At 38.9% G+C, this 18,931-nt stretch overlaps 1 protein-coding gene across 1 annotated transcript in view; it reads left to right on the top strand.

The window, feature by feature from the left end:
* The window catches only part of Cals (calsyntenin 1), a 32,407-nt gene extending 15,855 nt beyond the window's left edge, over positions 1-16,552 (top strand). The window contains exons 2-4 of the mRNA XM_076795934.1: positions 4,709-4,988; positions 11,953-12,764; positions 12,994-16,552. Coding sequence (XP_076652049.1) covers positions 4,709-4,988; positions 11,953-12,764; positions 12,994-14,648 — 2,747 coding nt within the window. The 3' untranslated portion in view covers positions 14,649-16,552. The remainder of the gene's footprint in view (positions 1-4,708; positions 4,989-11,952; positions 12,765-12,993) is intronic.
* The last annotated feature ends 2,379 nt before the right edge of the window (positions 16,553-18,931 follow it).

Here is an 18,931-nt window from a genome sequence, read left to right as displayed (position 1 = left end):
CGTTGTTCGTTTTCAAATTTTATTGGAACACGACATTATTCGTTGAAGTTCTGTTCAAAACTTCTGTTGAAAATGACAACTCGCTCTGCATCGAAGACGCGAGCATTTCAACGAGATTGCACATATCCTGCTGCCACATAACAATGTCAATCACGCCATTTATCGAGAATCTGTCGGAACTTTTGCACTCATGTCGTACACGTATATTTGCCACTTGTTCCCGATCACAGATATGCGATCAGTATTACAGTTTGCGATAACAAAACTTCTGGCAGTGGAAACAAATAGCTGTTTCGCTTCTGTTTTTATACATTTGAGCAGTTTATTTTGAAAGTGGCCTGAGTCCACTTATACTTAAATTGAGATATTTAAGGGTTTGTGTTTCAATAAAATTAAAAATATACGTATAGGATACCAATGTGTCATACTGCTTAAGTGTATCTAAAAGAGTTAAATTTACAGTTCCTATTAAAATAGTAGCAATTATTAAGTGAATAATATGTGTTTTTTAATGTCCTTCGGACATTATCAATGATGGATTGGACTTAGGCCACTTTCAAAGTGATGGTTTTAATTATTGAACTAACTGCGAATGCTTATGTGTCCAAAATTATTGTATATACTTTCAATATATTTAACCGCAAATGTTGTTTATGACAGCTAACTTGAAGTTGTACACGCAATTACGGGCAACAAAAAATAATTGACAAATGGACTTAGACCACTTTCAAAATAAACGGCTCATTTATTTAGGAAAATCTCAGATCCGAAATTTCTACGTCAACATTTTCTAAATAACTTTTTCTAAATAAATTTCGCTATGTGATGATGGAATTGGAGTATCGTTTAATTAATGCCACTTCTTCGAAGAAAACTTATTGGAAGACGAAGTTCGGAGAGTAATAAGATAGAATGTGCTGGGACAAATTAGTTTTTTGATGCACAAACGTTAATTTTATCGTGGCTCAGACGTAACGCAGATCCTCCTCTTATCTAACTTTTAGACAGTCCGCCATTCAACGCGGGAAGAGAATAGTGTGCTTGGCAAAAACTTCTGAGATACTGTTCTTCAAATACAAATCCAATATTCTTGACTTTCCATAGTGCAAGGAACGCTAATTAAATAACGGAAGCATGTAGCGGGCTGCTGCTCATATTTTATACGCAATTTTATCTTCTCTCATTTTTCCTCTTCTATACACATTTTTTGATTTTTCAAGTTACCGAGAAGTTTCTCTTCTTTCAAGTTAAAAACTGTGCAGCGTCAGATTGATAAAAACGAACACCTCTGACCTGTTCTTCCGTGCGAGAAAGACGTTCGTGCTGCAAATTAAGTAGTTTCTTTTTTACCTATACAGTGAAGTCTTGATCTAAGCCCAATCCTCGGGTCCGTGCTGCGACATATATCGTGTAGGGCTACTATTTTCTTCTGACCGCGCCGAACGTAGAAATGGACTACGCACTACATATCGTCAATTAAACCACTAAATACAGTTCAAATTATATCGTGTTTATTGTAATTTTAACCAGAAAAATGCCATAAATAAGTTGGCGAAAGTCCCATAAAAAAATAATGAAAAATAAGGAAGTTTTGCGATTGGATTGGTAGTGGTTCACACCGATATAGTTGTCACTATAATGCAGTGGCGACCGAGGCAGCTTAGATCAAGACTGTACTGCACTTTTATTAGAGGCTCTTGTTTAATTTTTCGTATTTGCTTGAAATAAAACGAGTATTCGACCAAATTAAAAACTACAAAGACGCATTTGGAAGAGGAAAACCGAGATTGTGAAACGATATAAAACGCGTACGTAACAAAAATGTATTTTCACGATGAAATTGCGTTTAAAATTAATTTCGAAAGTTTTAAACATTGAATACATTGAACGTAGGCAATAAATAATGTAAAAGCGATACAAAAGGTGCGCAGTAATAATAATAATACAATGGTGTATACAACGTGTTGACGTACAGGATGTACTTTATAATAATGATTTTCATTATTGTTTTATTTGAATATTCTTTACGTAATTGCTATTTCAATTTTACTCGGTGCTTGATTAAAGTTTTTATTTTGTATAAAGATCCGCAGTCTACTGATGATAAATTCACGTTATCATTCGTTCGTTTATATTATTGCTAAGCATTATTAAAGGCTGTCGTTTTCTTCGTTGAAAAATATCCATCTCGAGCTTCTGTCAATAGCTCTTTATTGCAAACGTTATCCGTTCCGTTTCCAAGAGATCTGTTATTTCTGCTTGTTTGCTGTTCATTAATAAGTAGGTGGATTCTTTTCTAAATTTCTTGTTGCTCAGTGAAAAGGTCATGTTATACCCGGCGGTGTTCCTCGACAACAATTTACCACGTTACAGCGCTCTCTTATTTCCAAGTAAATAAGAAATACTCGTGCAAGATATTGTCGTCGCAACTTTCGGTATTTATTGTTCTTCAACTTGAATGTTTGCCATTTTAATCGTGCTGGAAACGAACGAACTAATATCTAATTAAGACGACATCGTCTGTAGTGAAGCCACCTTGATCCGAAGAATTGTGTTAAATTAAGCATTCTATTATGTTTCCTTTTTTTTTTCTTTGTGAAAGTAAAGGGCTCCTCAATTGCCTTAGCGAGCAATCAAGCTCATAATTAGACTGCGGATTTTATGCATTTGTTAGATGTATGCAGAAGTTGTAGTTCTTTCTCCAGTTCTCCTTTTATTTATACGTAACATGCGAAGTATGCTATCAGTCGATAAAAATGTTAGTTATTGCGACGCGTCCATAGGAAACAAACAATTGCACAAAACGGCGGCAGAGTGTAATCATTAGAATAAAAATATTTCAAGAATATACAAACAGTGTTCCATAGATTTCAACTCTGCAGAATTGTTAAGAAAATAAATAAATGCTAGCTCCTGCGTCTTGCGAAACAGACAACTTTAATTTTACATAACAATCCGCAGTGTAGCTATTTATTGCGGTATCAAGGTCTTTGCCTGCGTCCTCAGATCTTAGGGTACTCGAAGCTATCAACTACCGTGAAACCAGGGTTTCAGAGGAAGGGGTATGCTGCGTTTGAAAAATGCACAAGCAATTTTTCTGTTGGACATTTATCAGCTAAATGGATCACCCAACCTCATTAGTGTCCGTCTAGACTGCCTTCTACTAACGAATGTCCTCTCTTGTTGCAAATATGTAGCGTTTATATTCAACGAATGGAATATTAAAAATTCACTATAGTCACTACAGATTCATTTCTGTCAATGCCACTCCCAGGACCATTTTCATCGTCTCTTAGAATTGCATTTTCATGCATTTACGAAGAAAACTAAAATACTAAGTATTAGGGGGGCCCATAAGTAATCAATTATTTCGAAATCTAAAACAAACTTTGTAGTAAATTCAAGTTTTTATTTCTTAATTTATTATATAATCTCCATCATTATCAAGGACTTCATCATTATCAATCCCCCTCTTATAGAAATCCAGGATTCGTCAAGCAAAATATGACTCAAGGAGCCTCCTTACAACTTCTACAGAAATGAATGTTTTATTTCTTAAATAATGCACCAGAGATCTGAAAAGATGATAGTTAGAGGGCGCAATATTCTCGATAATTCTTGTATACTTAATTTTGGATCAGCTTCCACTAGAGATTTTAGGGTGTCATTATCAAATTCTTCGAAGCCTGTCAGAGAGATCATAATCACCAACAGCAAACCTTCCGAACCAACGTTGACACTTGTCGACCTTCAATACATCTCCATAAACATCGCAAATTATCTTTGTTGTTACCGTTGCATTAAATACCGCATGAAAATGAAAAAGTATGCAACGACGAATATGATCCTCGGAAGGTACGGACGCCGCCATGTTATTACAGGGTTGTAAAAAAATTATACTTTTTAGAATATTTTGAACACAGGCTGCTTTTCCGAAAACTGTAAAAGAATACGTGTTTCATCTTCAACGATCGGTGCAAAACTAAAGGCAAAACAAATTCTTTGCAAATAATTGATTACTTATGGGTACCCCTAATATTAGACGAAATTAACCCTTAGCACTCGAATGGCGAGTGTAAGGCGCCGCTAAAAATTGCTGTATCATTATTCAACATATTTTTTACATTCTTAAATTTATTTGTATTTAATAAATTACTAAACATTCAGTATTGCACGAGTAAATTGTACCATTTTCGTATGTATAACATAAAAGTAAATATATAGAAGGGAAATATTCTAGGCCGGAAAGAATGTTTCATTTGGTAGTTAAAATAGGTACGCTATTTTCAATCCAAAACTAAATTTTTCTTCAGTCTTACAATATTTTAATTTTATTTATATGAAACTGATCCGATTTCTACATATATTATTTAAACGTTTAGTAATCTATTAAATACAAATTTTGTAATGCAACAAATATTTCGTAATATTTTTTGTAATTTCTTTGAAATAATGCCACAACAGTTTCTAGTGGTGCTTCAGAGTCACCACTCGAGTGCAAAGGGTTAATAATATTGTTGCGTTTCGTGCAATTTATTGAAATTCCTGAAAGAAGGAATGCATTTTCATTCAACCCCTATCTCTTGCAATCGACGTAGATCATTTTTCTGTTGCATAAATTCTATATCCATGCCGGTGTGTATGGTCTTTGTAATAACGGTTCAGTTAATATTTCCTGATGCTTAAACATTGTTACGTGTGTTTCCAGTGCCACGATTGGATTTGGATAGCCTCGAGAGCGGATACCACGGTCTGGTGAAGGAAAACGAAACTCTGGTCGAGGTCACGCCACAGATACGAGCTTTGGGCGCGAAAGTCTGCTCCTTCCGTATCGCCAACAAACATCACGGCGATGCACCCTTCGACATTGTTTTAAAAGAGAAAGGAATCGCGGAGCTGAGAGCGCTGCGAGTTCTGAACTGCGAGAAACGGCGTAACTACAAGTTCGACATCGAAGCAGTCGGATGCAACGGCGCACTATCGGAAAAGTATGGCTCGCATGAAACGAATCTCTTGGAACTTCCGCGAACGGTTTTTTTCACCCTCCGCTAACATTTCTCCGGATTCACCGACGCGGTTGCCGCCGCCCCGTCGCATCAACCCCCGACGAAACTTGCCAGTTTCAAAGAATTCTGTGATCTCGCGCACGCGAGATAAAAAACATTTCGACCATCGGATCTCAGGATTCCCAAGGTTTAAGTCTTAACCCTTTGCATTCCGGAAGTTTGTAAACGCTTGTTAAATGTCGCCTCGGCCTCGACATGGGAGTGCAAAGGGTTAAGTGTAAGCTCGGTTCCAAGCTTTAAATCTGAAGACCTTCGGTTTTATTCTGTAGACTCACTGATAATTGCACAGTCTTGAATTCCAGAAAGAAAGTTTCCACGAAATCTCGAAGTCCTGCTTTTTCTTTTTTATGATTATTGCAACGTGGTAATTTTTAAACTTGAATTGTATTTAACACATTGCTTATCTCTTTCATTGATACTTTTATCTTTATCATCTTAGCTTCATGTGTCGAGCATCCTTACGTGTAAACATAATTTTATCGCAGATTAAGGTGCTCGTACATTGATCACCATTGATTGTTTACCAAGTTCCTGTCGACACGGTTAATTTCCCGTGTCCTGATTTCAATTTTCGATTGGAACACTTCGATTCCTATCATCTCACCTTCCTCTATCGACTATGTGACTATAGTATGTTATTACGTATTGTTGGTTTAACGACATCGTGGCGTCTGAATGCACACAGAATTCTTACCGTTGAAGGGGGTATCCTTCAAGAAGATAAGAAGCGCGCATTTTGCTCACACAAAAGGGGCTTCTGGTAACATATGGCCGACGAAGGTTCTGCTCTATTAAGGCCTGCATCAAGTATCGACTTTGCCACGCACTCACCCACACACACACGCACGCACACACTAACGTATGATCATCGAGGTGCCCGGAAGCCGGCGCCGGATTTTTAATTTACATATAACTTTAATTTTCAACGAGCTCCTCATACCTTCCGTTTCCACGGATTCGAGGTTCCCTGATAAAGGAGCGTTTTTGAAGACCCTCTTTCAAGAGCTGCTTCAGTGGAACAGTAGTTCCCCAATGTTCGTCCTACTTTCCGTTTATTTGCTCCAGAGGTTATCCTTTCTATATGTTATTTCGTTTATTCAACGCGGCCAAGCCGAGGAATCATCTCAAACCCTCTCGTTGCGGACTATTTTCAATTTCGGAACGTTCCGATTAACGAAACGCGAGTGTCCTTTAAATATTGCGCCAGAGATGTGGCACTGCTGCGTTTCACTCGTATTTCTGGCTATAGGAGACAGAATCAGCGAAATTTCTCATTTCTTAGTCCTCGGAAAGTTTTCATTTTTGCAATAGAAAAATTATATCCCGATAGAGATATTATTATCATTATTATTGAGTTATTATTATTATTTTCTGTTATTATCTCCCAATAGAAATCTTTTGGCGAGAAAATACTCTCAGATGCTGAAACGTTTCTTATTTCTTTGTATGTCTTCAAAACTAGAGTAAATTGAAAGCAATTATTACTACAATTATTAATACTCTCTACAAGATGTACAAAAAATCAGTAGCACAAATTTGTGAGAATCGGCAATTACCACGGACCTAGTAATATTTATCACCAAAATTTGTTTGTTTTATGCGTAAAATCAAAACAGTGAACAGATTAAAAGAATTTAAAAACCGTCTGTATATTGTTTAGAACTTACAAAATTATTAAAGAAAGGAAGACATTTCTATTTCGCTTCTTCTTGCAAATGATGCCGAACGCTTTTCTTTTGCATCGAGACCCGCTAGTCTAACGATTACAATTGCACATTTTGTATACTTAAAAAGGAAAATAACTACGAAAAAACGAATTACAATATGCACTCGAACATTGGCGTGAACAACTCGTTTGTGTTCTAAAGTATCATTACGAAACAACAGCTTTTATACACATATACAACCGTCCAGTAGAAAAATACAAATTCGATCATGCACGCTGCACGTGTGCCGCTTATGTAATCACGGTGAAAGTATTTTGCATGCTTTCTTCTCACGCTATTTAGCGAGAACAGTCTCTTGAATTTAAGTAAGACGAACGAATAATTGTTTTGAACTCGGCAGAATTCCATCTCCAACAAATTCAAATTATTTGTCAATTGCACCGTGATCAACAAAGTTTTACAGCCGGTTTATTATAGTAATTTGCGACCTCGTATTAGATCCGACAAATTTCTTTTCATCGAATTTTTCCGTACACCTCAGCACGCTGCTCATGAACATTTCTTTGTAAAAATGGTTCTCCTCTCTCGGGAAAAAGTTTTCGAAAAGCGTAAGACTCAAGGATAAATAAATCTCCTTACATTTTTCTCTTGGTAATTTGAGTGTCGCTTTGTGTAATTATTCGATATTATCCCGGGAAACTTTTACCAATAATCCCATTTACGTAAGCAGATTTCCTTGAAATACATTTTTTTTTTTTTGGGGAACTTACTTTGCCGTAAGTATAATAGTCGGAGCCCGTTAGGATAAAACCTGTTTTTCCTCATAGAGTTCTTACGTATAACGCAGGTGCTCTACAGTCGGAAATTTCAGAATTGCATGACAAACTTGAGAAATTAATTGAAAGAAGCTATAACTTTAATCCTTAAGTAATGAGATAGCGAATTTGAAACTCCGCGAATCTGTTAAAACAACGCGTTTATTTCAAACGAGATTTCGGGAGACGATTTTCACTTTGGTTTTTTTACTAAATTAATTCGGACCGAAGACAAATTTTAAAGTATTCTCTCAAGAAGAAATTAATTTCCTATTTTCTTTTATATATTGTTACTTAAAAGAGAGAAATTTTAACCGTATCTCATTTCTTTCTCTATTATGCTATCGTTTCTATAAGCGAAATTGGTAAAATGGAGAAATGCAACTGCACTCTTTAAAAAAAATGGAACATCTTATTATCGATCCCAAGAAATTATGTGTTTCCATTTTGAAGAAATGAAGTTAATCTTCCTATTTCCGTCATGCGTTCACCTACGAACAAACTAATTATACTGCCACCTCAAAACAGAGCAAATAGTGTCGGACAAAAATTTGTTTAATTGTACACAGTTATACAGTAAATGTCCAAAGTATTAGTTTGTTTTCACAAATTTAAATTTGGTGACGCTTGGAGGCAATATTATCACATTGAAAATATTGTTAGGACACTATAGTTCTAATAATTTGTTTGCAAACAACGCCTGAAAACAACGTCTATTTGTACTCTATTTAACAAAACAAGGCCATGTCCAGTTCTAGATGTACAAACTCATCGTAACTAACACGTAAAGGTTATACGTATATAGTTAGAGAGGGGAATTGGCGAGCTCGAACTATATGAACTAAATGCACGGTTATTGAAACCATCATGTCCTTCATGTTCGAATAAACGAAGCACCACCATTTGCAATTTCTCGCCAATTTTAAATTCTTTGCTTTCATTCACCTTTAAAAAATTTTTTTTTGGTAATTTTGCGGTAACTTGAAATCCTTTGGTTGCTTTACCCCGGTAATTTTAAATTCTCTGATTTTCATTCTGAACATCCAAAATGTTGATGTAACATTGTGATCTAAAAAATGTGCACATTTATAACGAACGAACTTACGAAGAATTTCCTTAAATTAATTCTATCCTACATAATTCTATTAAAATTAATTTAAACTTGAGTTTTCCGCTGCCATGGATTCCGTTGCAATTCCGTCATATTGTTTCTGACAAATTGCAGCATCTTTCGCTTTTCAGGAGAAATTATTACAAAATGTAAAAAAACTGATTAATTGATTTGATAAAATACGGAGCAATTAATATCTTCACTTTAAGTGTCATTGTTTTGTTAACATTTTATATATATAATCATAAATGTTTTTACATACCTTTTTACAATGATCTTCTCTGGCGGGAGTTGAACAATAAATATGCAAAGCTTGAAATTATTGACGCAATTGCATTAAAAGAATTCCACGTGCGTGCTCTTTCGATTTGGAGTTACAATACTTTCCTGAACAATTATTTGTGAAAATTAGCACAAACGTATTACACAAAAGTATTGCACAGTTGTAGTGGTAAACGTCCAAATCAATTTTTGTTGCACCACTATATCACAAACTATATCACTGTATCACTTCCGCCTATTTTGAAATTGTTATTAGAATATATTTTGTTCTCATTGCAGTCGTTCAAGCAAAACACGAAATGATGCATTACTTTTTTACGTGAATCATGACACACAATGGTTAACTGATAAATTTTTCACCCAATCTTAAAGCAGGCTTCTCTTGATAAATACAATTATCAGATATGGCTGGGTCATTGTTGAGAAAACAGGGATCATTTCTTCTTTCATTAATTTTTATTTGTCTTTGTTTTCACCGTTTGCTACGTATTGGTGTGGTCATGTTATCATCAATCAGTCGATACGGAGATGTATATTGAAAACTTCGAAATCTTTTAGTCCTAGAATATTATTGCACAATGGATCAAGGTTCTGATCTATTTAGTACAGCGGATCTTTATGCAAAATAAAACTTCTCTACCTGAATTGCAACAAACCAGGGTGAAATAGAAATTTATTTTCTTTCTTAATATGTTTAACAGGTTGAAACTAATATAACAGTATTTTTTAAATTTTTCTAATGTTTTTAGTGTTTCAAATCACACCTACTGATTTTTGTCATAAATGCATAAAATCGACTGTCTAATAATTACTAATTCCAGTAACTGTAATTTTTATTATTTTACTGTTATAAAACATAACATTGTAAACGCGTTTATTTACAACTTCTTCTGACACTTGCTCTCTCCTACTAGGAAAGTTTAATCGAATTTATATTTGTAAAAAAATTATTCGTGTTTCAATATATCTGACAAGAAAGGAGTTAGAAATTTTAATGAAATATGGTAGTTAAAACGGTGCATAAAATATATATTCAAAATGTTAATGAAGATTAGCATACGCCAACCAGTTTTTGTAAGAAGAATCCTAAAAGTTTAACTAACCTTATCCATTTATTTGTCCGCCACTCAATATGTTAAACATCCCTCTAGCATAATATCGACGCGAGCCTGAATGTTCTTTTTGCACTGTTATCTTTATGCCAGACATAATTTTTTATTTGTTTGTTAACTGTACAATTAAAAATAGTTGAACGTGTTATTTAAGGCGTTGTTATGGATAGCATCCCCCGGTCGTTGCTCTATCGACTTTTATTAAATTCACAACCCCTTTCACAGAAAAACAACCATGAAGCGTTATTGAGCCGACACCCTGTTTAACGGCTCACTGAATATTTCGGATGCTGAAGCGGTTCGGCGATTTACACGACACTCCACTTCTTTCCTTTTTGTCCCGTAGCTCTCGAATTTCAACTCGTCAGACCATATGATACATTTCCCATATGGAGTCCTTTTTCTTCGTTGACTTGCAAACAGTTTTTCAATTTTTATGTGAGGCGGAAGGACCGTTAAAGTCTCTTTAACACAAATCTACTCAGTGATTTGTCTCTGATCAACTTTTTGTTCTTTTCTATATTCTTTTGTAAATTGCGGTTTCTTCAAACCTGAAAATCAATTTTTCCTTCAATGTACTAATGAAACCAAATTTTATTAGCGTCTATGAGGTGTGAGAATGTTTAAAAAGTCATTGCTATGATAAACTTTGTCTTCTCTACTCTCGTATTATAAAGTAATTAATTTAAATTATGTGGTCGGGTACGTGTTGAGCGTCAATTTTTCTATTGGACTGGAACGATTTCACAATGTTGGCTTTAATGCATTTTTAATGATGCATTAACTGATTACGCCCGTTAATGGTAAGACAAATAATCAGAGGAAAAAATAAGGTTGAATGTTAATATTTATAAAGGCTACATCGTGTCTTCTTCAGTGTTGTGCATTGTTAAACAAATACGTGTTCTCTGTTGTAAAATGTCTACATTCTGCACTTTTACCTCTGTAAACTGTTTTTAATTTTACCTCTGTTCTGAATTAGTTAAAAATCTGTCATCTTCACTTTTTCACATTTTTTCAGAGAGATTTTAAACAGTTTCATAATCTGTACTGACGTGTTTCCATGAAATTCTCTCTGAAACTGTGGGTTCCTTGTACGTTGATATAATTTTTATAGCAAACATACTTGTATTATTTCACAATATTATTGCGTCAAAGGTTTTGTAATTGTTTTTATTCGTGTTCATTTAATTAACTATGCTCGAATGGAACGAGTGAGATATTTTATAATGTACAATAAGGTAACTTTCGTAGTAGTTTAACAAGTTTATATATACATGATATACACTGAATATCATAATAACGAATAAGACATGTTGTGAACATATCAGCCTTAATTATTTCTGCAATGTTATTTGACACCTGTAGAATGATTAACAAGAAAAATAACATCAAGGAACATTTTAAGAAGAAAAAGACGATGATCGATGCCTTTTGTATTGAAAGTAGAGACTATTAGTGTATGTACACACCACATGCTAACCCAGTGAAAAGACTTTCCTGTTTTTAATTGTTATTTATGAAGCTTCTATCAACATATTCTGTAAAACATTGTTCTGATTGAAACGACACCAAACACGACACAATTTGGTCTCTATTTTGTTATTTAATTCAAGATATAATAGAACCTCGAATATTGTGCGGAGCATGAATAACTGTTCGGATAATGGAGGTTCTACTAAATCGTCAATAGAACCGGCAAATATGCTTCGAACTATATCGTGTTTGGTATCATTTTAATCAGAAAAATGTCACAAATATGTCGGTAAAAGTTTCACTGTGGCTGCGTGGAAAGAACTCATTTCTACAGCTGACAGGTCAACGCAACATCATCAACATGAACATTTCACTCGAATTCTGCCCTACCAACCTTAAAGAATTCTTTGAATTTGCTTTTAGTGCAACGGTGCACATTACTGTCGTCGACGTCAACGAGTATGCACCGCAATTCCTGCAACCAGCCTACGTCAGCACCGTGGACGAAGGTCGCCTGTACGAAGAAGTGGTCCGCGTGGAGGCGTCCGACAGAGACTGCACCCCCAAGTTCGGCGACGTCTGCAAGTACGAGATCCTGACCGCCGATCAGCCGTTCATCATCGACAATGAAGGAGCGATCCGCAACACCGAACCATTAGACTACGAGCGTTCGCACAATTACATCTTGAGCGTGGTTGCGTACGACTGCGGCATGAAACAGTCTGCGCCGGCGATGGTAACCGTCAAGGTCAACCGTGTCTGCGCACCTGGTTGGAGAGGAATCCCAGAAAGGGTTGATTATGCTGCCGGCGTCGGTTCCCAACCTTTGCTACCCTCTGCCAGGCTGGACCTCTGCGACGCTCCATGCGTGTTGCGCAACGTCAGAGCTACCCTAAGCCTTAATACCGACCATATAGGCAAAGGTTGCGACCGTGACACATACAGCGTTCACAACCAACGTAAAATATGCGGCGCAGCTCGCGACAGCGTGGACTTGCTGCCGTCCTCTGGGCCTAACACTTCCTGGATAACGCCTTTGGCCCGCGACGACGGCAGGGAGTCCGATGAGATCTTCGAATTCGATGGTGTAGAAACGGCTGGTATTGTACCTAGCCACCTTTTGGACCACACCTTGGCGCAGAAGTTCAGCATCGGCGTTTGGATGAAGCACCGACCTCGTCCCAGACAAGACCCCCACGTGAAGGAACATATCTTGTGCGCGGCTGACGACCACAGTAAGCTTCACCATGTACATTTGCGTCGGCGTTCAAGTCGACGCCTATCATTTTTCTAAAGAATATACGAGGGTCGGTCACATAGATATTAAGCGAACTTACTGTACGTTAACCGTGAAGTCATTCATGCCATAGACAATGTTTTGACCCCCCTTGGTTGTTCTAGTGTTAAATTTCTCTTTCCATTGTTTCTACTGTTTCCGCCACTAATCGCTTTCTCCGATTACAGAAATGAATAGACACCACTACGCCCTGTTTATCAGAAACTGCAGACTGATTTTGCTACTGAGACGCGACTTCTCCGAAGGCGATCCGAACATCTTCCGACCTGCAGAATGGCGTTGGAAGCTTGGCCAGGTTTGCGACGACAAGTGGCATCACTATACCCTTCAGGTCGATTTCCCGCATGTCACTTTATACGTCGACGGAGAAGAATGGCGAACCGACGAGAAGAACCCGGAGGTGATCGACGACTGGCCGTTGCACCCTGCCAAAGGCGTCAATACGACCCTGGTCGTCGGCGCTTGCTGGCAAGGCTCTGACAACAAGACCAAGCACCACTACCGCGGATACTTGGCCGGATTGGCTGTCCTGGTTGGAAAAAACGAGAAACTGGAAGTGTTGTCTTGCCTGCGTCATTGCCAGGAAGGTATCCGCGTGCCGTCGATGGACCTGTTGCAGCCGGGTACCCAATTGTTAACCAATTCCGAGCTGACCGAGGTACGAATCGACGGGGACAATCGCACCAACGTCGAGACGCTACTCCGTCGTATCGGTTACTCGAACGCCAGGCATTTCCCGACCCCAGGCCGCCGTAATTTCCGTTTAGAGACAACGATTGTATGCGAGGGCAGCGAGGACAATCCGCTTCCGGTACCGACCGTTCTATCGTACATCTCTGTCTTGATACCGCCGCATCCGGGTATCACCGTGAACGGTACCGGTTACGTAGCTAGGGAGTATGCCGATTTCCGTTTAGGCGTGCGAGTGTTCCCCGATGCCCGTGTCACCGCTAGCTCAACGTCTAGGATGGATGCGTGCGCGGTCAGCGTTTATCCGAGTCTGAACCCCGATCATGAGAGCTTAGGTCTGCCTGGTGACGCTCTGCGTAGATTCCGTTCTATCACTGCGCGTGTAGACCGAGACGGTGTTGTCCTTTCCGGCGCGGACACGCCGTACAACTATCAACAATTGATACGTTTGATCATGTACACGAACCGCAAGCCGGCTTACTATCTCGACCGCGTTTTCAAAATGACCTGTTCCGAGCTGAGCGGTCGGTTTGCAAGTAACGAGTACGTGCAGACGCTGGCTGTCATTCATCCGAAAGAGAAAACCACCGCTGTTCCTCACTCGACTCCGGACGAACCGCCTATCGCTAGAATCCTGGAGCCTGTCGCCGGTCACGCGCAGCTGTCTCCTCATCATGCAGACTTGCCAGAGGAATATGCGACCACTGTTCTTCGCGAAGGGGCCAGAGGCTTCGGTGCAGGTGGCAGCCATGCCGTGACGATCGTTGTTGCCGCTTGTATCTGTTTCTTGCTGTTGATGGCGGTTGTTGGAGCGGCCAGGGTTAGGGGAGCCGCAAAACGGCGACGATCCGCCGGCGACGAACTAGCTGCCGAGACTGAGATGGCCTGGGACGATTCCGCGCTAGCTATCACCGTGAATCCGATGGAGAGGCTCACGGAACACGACCCTCATCATCCGAGCCAGAGAGACGAGGATGTCGACGATACCGGAAGCTCGGACTCCGAGGATGGATCGTACAGAGACGACGACCTGGATAGCTCGGACTGCGAGAACGATTGCGACCTGGCCAACGGCCGGCATCGTGGCCACACTTCGCCTCATGAATTGGAATGGGATCATCGTGATGTTTAAATTACAATCCCACCTCCTCTGCATTCACCATCCCCTTTCTTTGTGTGGTGATTAAGTGGAGTACTAGCTCACCATTGCTTTCCATTGTTCCCTCTCGAATAGTCATTTTTCTCTCATTTCCTTTCCGTTCGTTTCTTTTGTTTTTTTTTTCTATCTTTTTCTCGCGCGAAACGCTTCTCGCAATTTCATATGGAAACGCATAATACGCTAGCCTACAGCGAGCTTCAAGTAAATTATACTCGAATCGTTCCCCACAAACACCTTCTCGCGGGTAACGTTTGCAAGTGTGAAGCGTTATCCTTTTAAAGATATTTCGATTTTTGATAAAAACCGATTCGATATTTTTATGCAGCCGCCGCGGAAGCGGGTCGTATTATAATATCCGTCCCCATACACATGAACATTGGCATCGTGAAAACGTAAATGCACCAACTAGTTAGTACTCTTCTTAACAGCCAGCAAAATTTGTAAGAGTGCGGGACGCTTTATCGAATAGTTAAAACAGTTTGTATTCTACAACATGCCGCTGATGTTGGTAGACGAGAGAATCACGTGAAAGAAAAAAAGAAAGAGAAATACTTAAACATTTACCGAGGTCCTCTCGGTAGATACGGAGAAGAATTAATTTATATTTGTCACTTATTACTGCTAATTATTATAGTTATTATAATATTACAGCTGCTATTATTATTATTATTATTATTATTATTATTTTATTATTAGTGGTAGTAGTAGCAGGACAAGGGAACTTTTTTATACTCTTAACTGTCTCTTTTGACATTTATTCTATTTTTATTCTATTCCACTATTTACTATGGTAAATTTAACTAACGCCGACTATATTCGCTATCGTTGATTATAATTATTCTCGTTGATGCGCAGGACGGCCCGATAACGTAATTGGAACTTTTGATTTTCAATCGAACTGATTCTCTACTTACGTTTCAATGAATTTTAAAGTCAACGTTTGATCTCATAAATGTATATTTTCTAACCGGTCGTGTCTCTTGTGTTGGAGAGAGACGTTCACGCGATTAATATTCACGAAAAAAAAGAAAGAAAGAAAGAAAGAAAACGGGAAAAGTAGTCATTGGTGGGGTAAATTGTATAAAAAAAAAAAAATATATCTTTCTGGATCGGTACCGCGTGGATCGGGCTGAACCTATGACCATGGCATGATACCTGCCCAAGTTTCACAAGTTTGATTTTCGTAAGTGAAAACCTGTAATAATTTGCACAATGTTCCTTCCTAATCAATCTATAAACTCTTAGCTCTTAGTAAGGACATTGCCGCGCATCTTATGATAGTGCTTCACCATTAAGTACGGTATAATATCATATCTGTATACATGTGTGCGCATGCATATAGATGTGTACGCGAATCCAATTGCGTACACAGACTGTATGAAGTACATGTGTATGTGCATGGGACACGTGTACTTACATATACATACAGTGTCCGATCATTATTCTGTGGTGAGCAGCCATCTGCGCGACGAATAGAAACAAAGAGGAAAATAAACACAGACACACACATACACGCGACGACTATTCTAAATAATGCGCAGCGATCAACCTTCTGAGGTATATCGTTTGTTATTTTTTAAAGGATAATTATTGTGCAATCACTCTTTTCATAGAGAAACTGATTTTTACGTGCCTTTATGCAAATTAGTATGTTGAATTCTACTCTATATTTTAATAGCGAAACTCGACACTGATTTACCCGTCAGTAATCTCGCATGTTAGGTGTACCGCTCGGTAAGCTCTCGATGGCAACTGCTCTACTGTTGTTGTATTTTAAACATTACTATTAGAAACGGCATAGTTGTTAAGCGACAAGCGCATAGTAGATATCGGCCGATTCGCGGAAACCGACGATTTTTCTCGCCGTCGCTAAAACGTATAAACCAAAATTCGGCACGCGCGCGTTCACAATCCCGCCGTTGCTGCGAACGCGAAAAATCGCTCGGTCGATCGAACACGTGCAATGATCCCCCGGCAGGATAGCTAAATCTCGACGAATGATCTCGCAAATCTGACTGCGCATTTATACTCGCTACGAAGTAATGAAAGGATCTTGTGTATGTATTTATGTATTTAGAGTTATACCGACCGATCGAATATTTAGTACTGAAAGTTTGTGTACGGGATATCTATATTCATAGAAACTATATGAACAATTTATTTTTCCAACGAGCATATCATATCATTTTTATAAGGGATTCGTCGGAAGTTTGAAAACTTTTCGTGAAGAGCTCCTACATAGCAACTCGCTATCGTGATGTTACTTGCCATAAACGCGGACTTTGTTTTCTCGTCATCGCCGCCCCCCCCCCCCCTTCTTCGACAAATCATTTTCGTTTCTTTGAGTCTAGCGTTCGGACGAAAGGTACGCGACGCCATCTTTACGCGTTTCTCGAGCTCGGATTCGAGGAGAGAGAACGGGCAAACTTCGAGCGTTTCAAATGTCGCTTTTGAGGGGAAATGAGAAGAGAAAAAAAAAATAATGAAAGAAAGATTAACGCTCTGGCGAAAGAGGATGCGTGAAAGAAAAACTATGTATCGCTGTTTATCTGCGTCTTTTTCGGTTTTTTTTTTGTTTTCGCTTTTTGTTTTTCTCGTTATCGGTTCGCACATCTCGATTCGTTCGTTAACTTCCACGCGACTAGACCACGTAAGCTACGAACACACTGTCGAGTCTCTAATTTGACCTTGGAACTCTTCGCTTCACGGTTTCTGCGCGGCGTTCAGTTCAGACTCCTCGAGAGACAGAGAGAGACCGAGAGAGAGAGAGAGAGAGAAAGAGAGAGAGAGAAGCTATCGATGTTTGACCCGTCGAATACAGAACTTTACTTATGTACAGTGGAACAACTCGGGGAAAAATGATCCGCGCCGCCCGGGCGGGGTGCAATGTTGTCGGAGACCATCCGAAAAAGAAACACGCCTGTTCCGACGACGAAAACCTTGAGAGAACGTTCGTCCGATTGTATTCGCGGAATTATACTCGATGACATTCCTTCACGATCGCACAATACCGCCGGATCCTTTCTTGAGTCTTTTACACGGCATAAAGTATCGATATCTAAAGAAACCGAGAAACTGCACAAAAAGAAAATAGAAAAGAAAGAAAAAAAAAGAAGAAGAAGAGAAAGAGGAACGCGCCGCCGCGGCTTTATCGCGAGCGTCGGATGAAGATGAATCGCGGTGGATTCTGCGAGTCCGGAAGGAAGACGAGGATGATCGCGAGGAGGCGAGAAGAAAGCGTTCTTTTGTTGCTCGGTCTAACGAGTCGTTTGGAAGAAGATATCAAGTAGTCTCCTCTCTCGTCCGGCAACGATATCCGTAAAACAGGAATGAAGGAAGGAAGAAAGAAAGAAAGAAAGATGGAGAAAGATTGAGAAGAAAATGATGAGATAGAAACGGACACCGCTACAACCTAACTAGGTGTACACATTTGCTCTAAAGATGTACTTAATTATTAATTATGGGAAAGAAAGGAACTACGCAGAACAAATCCAACTAGATTATACTATTATAATATATATTATACATAAAAATATATCTAAGCTGTTTGCAAATGATGATATAAAAAGAAAATGAAAAGAAACAGAGTCGAGACGGTATGAAATTTGTAATGTACTATTGTATTTTGTAGGCAGCTAGTGTACGTATACATATGCACATGTACCCGTGTATGTATGTATGTTTACGTATAATGAATATACATACTCTTCGACATTTACACGTACCGTTCGCCTAAATAGTCAGCAGAATACATATTTTGAATTTCACCACAGCCGCGGGCCGCGTCGATCGTGGGAACAGTTGTGTCGCGATCGAGGATCGACGATCTACGTTCCCGCGGGAGACCTGCTCGGATTTTTTCGGACTCTGTTAGGGCACCCGGGGCGCAAAGACAGATACATGCAACACGAATATGTTCACCACCGATCCGTAAAGAAATGTGCGGTATGTATACATCTCGCGTTTGTCTGAGAACAAAAGAAAAACAAGAAAGAGAATAAAATCGGTAAAGATGATATACCGCGTGCGCGGTAACCGCGAGTAATTTTTTTTTTCGGGATGAAATTCGACGTTCTCGAGCTGGGAAGAGCGGAAAATAATGTGAGAGAGCCGATCCTACGGTGACGTTGTAATGAATGAAATAAATCAACTACCGACTAGCTAGGCCGTAAAATGAAATGATTACGGGCCGACTAAATTCCCTCCCATCGCAGATTGATTGTGTGTTAACTAATAAGATTAAGTAATTGATATAT

The sequence above is a fragment of the Halictus rubicundus genome, chromosome 1 (genome assembly GCF_050948215.1).
Source record: "Halictus rubicundus isolate RS-2024b chromosome 1, iyHalRubi1_principal, whole genome shotgun sequence".
In the NCBI taxonomy this organism is placed as follows: domain Eukaryota; kingdom Metazoa; phylum Arthropoda; class Insecta; order Hymenoptera; family Halictidae; genus Halictus; species Halictus rubicundus.
The sequence above is the reverse complement of the archived record's forward strand: the minus strand, read 5'-3'. Positions and strand labels throughout refer to the sequence as shown.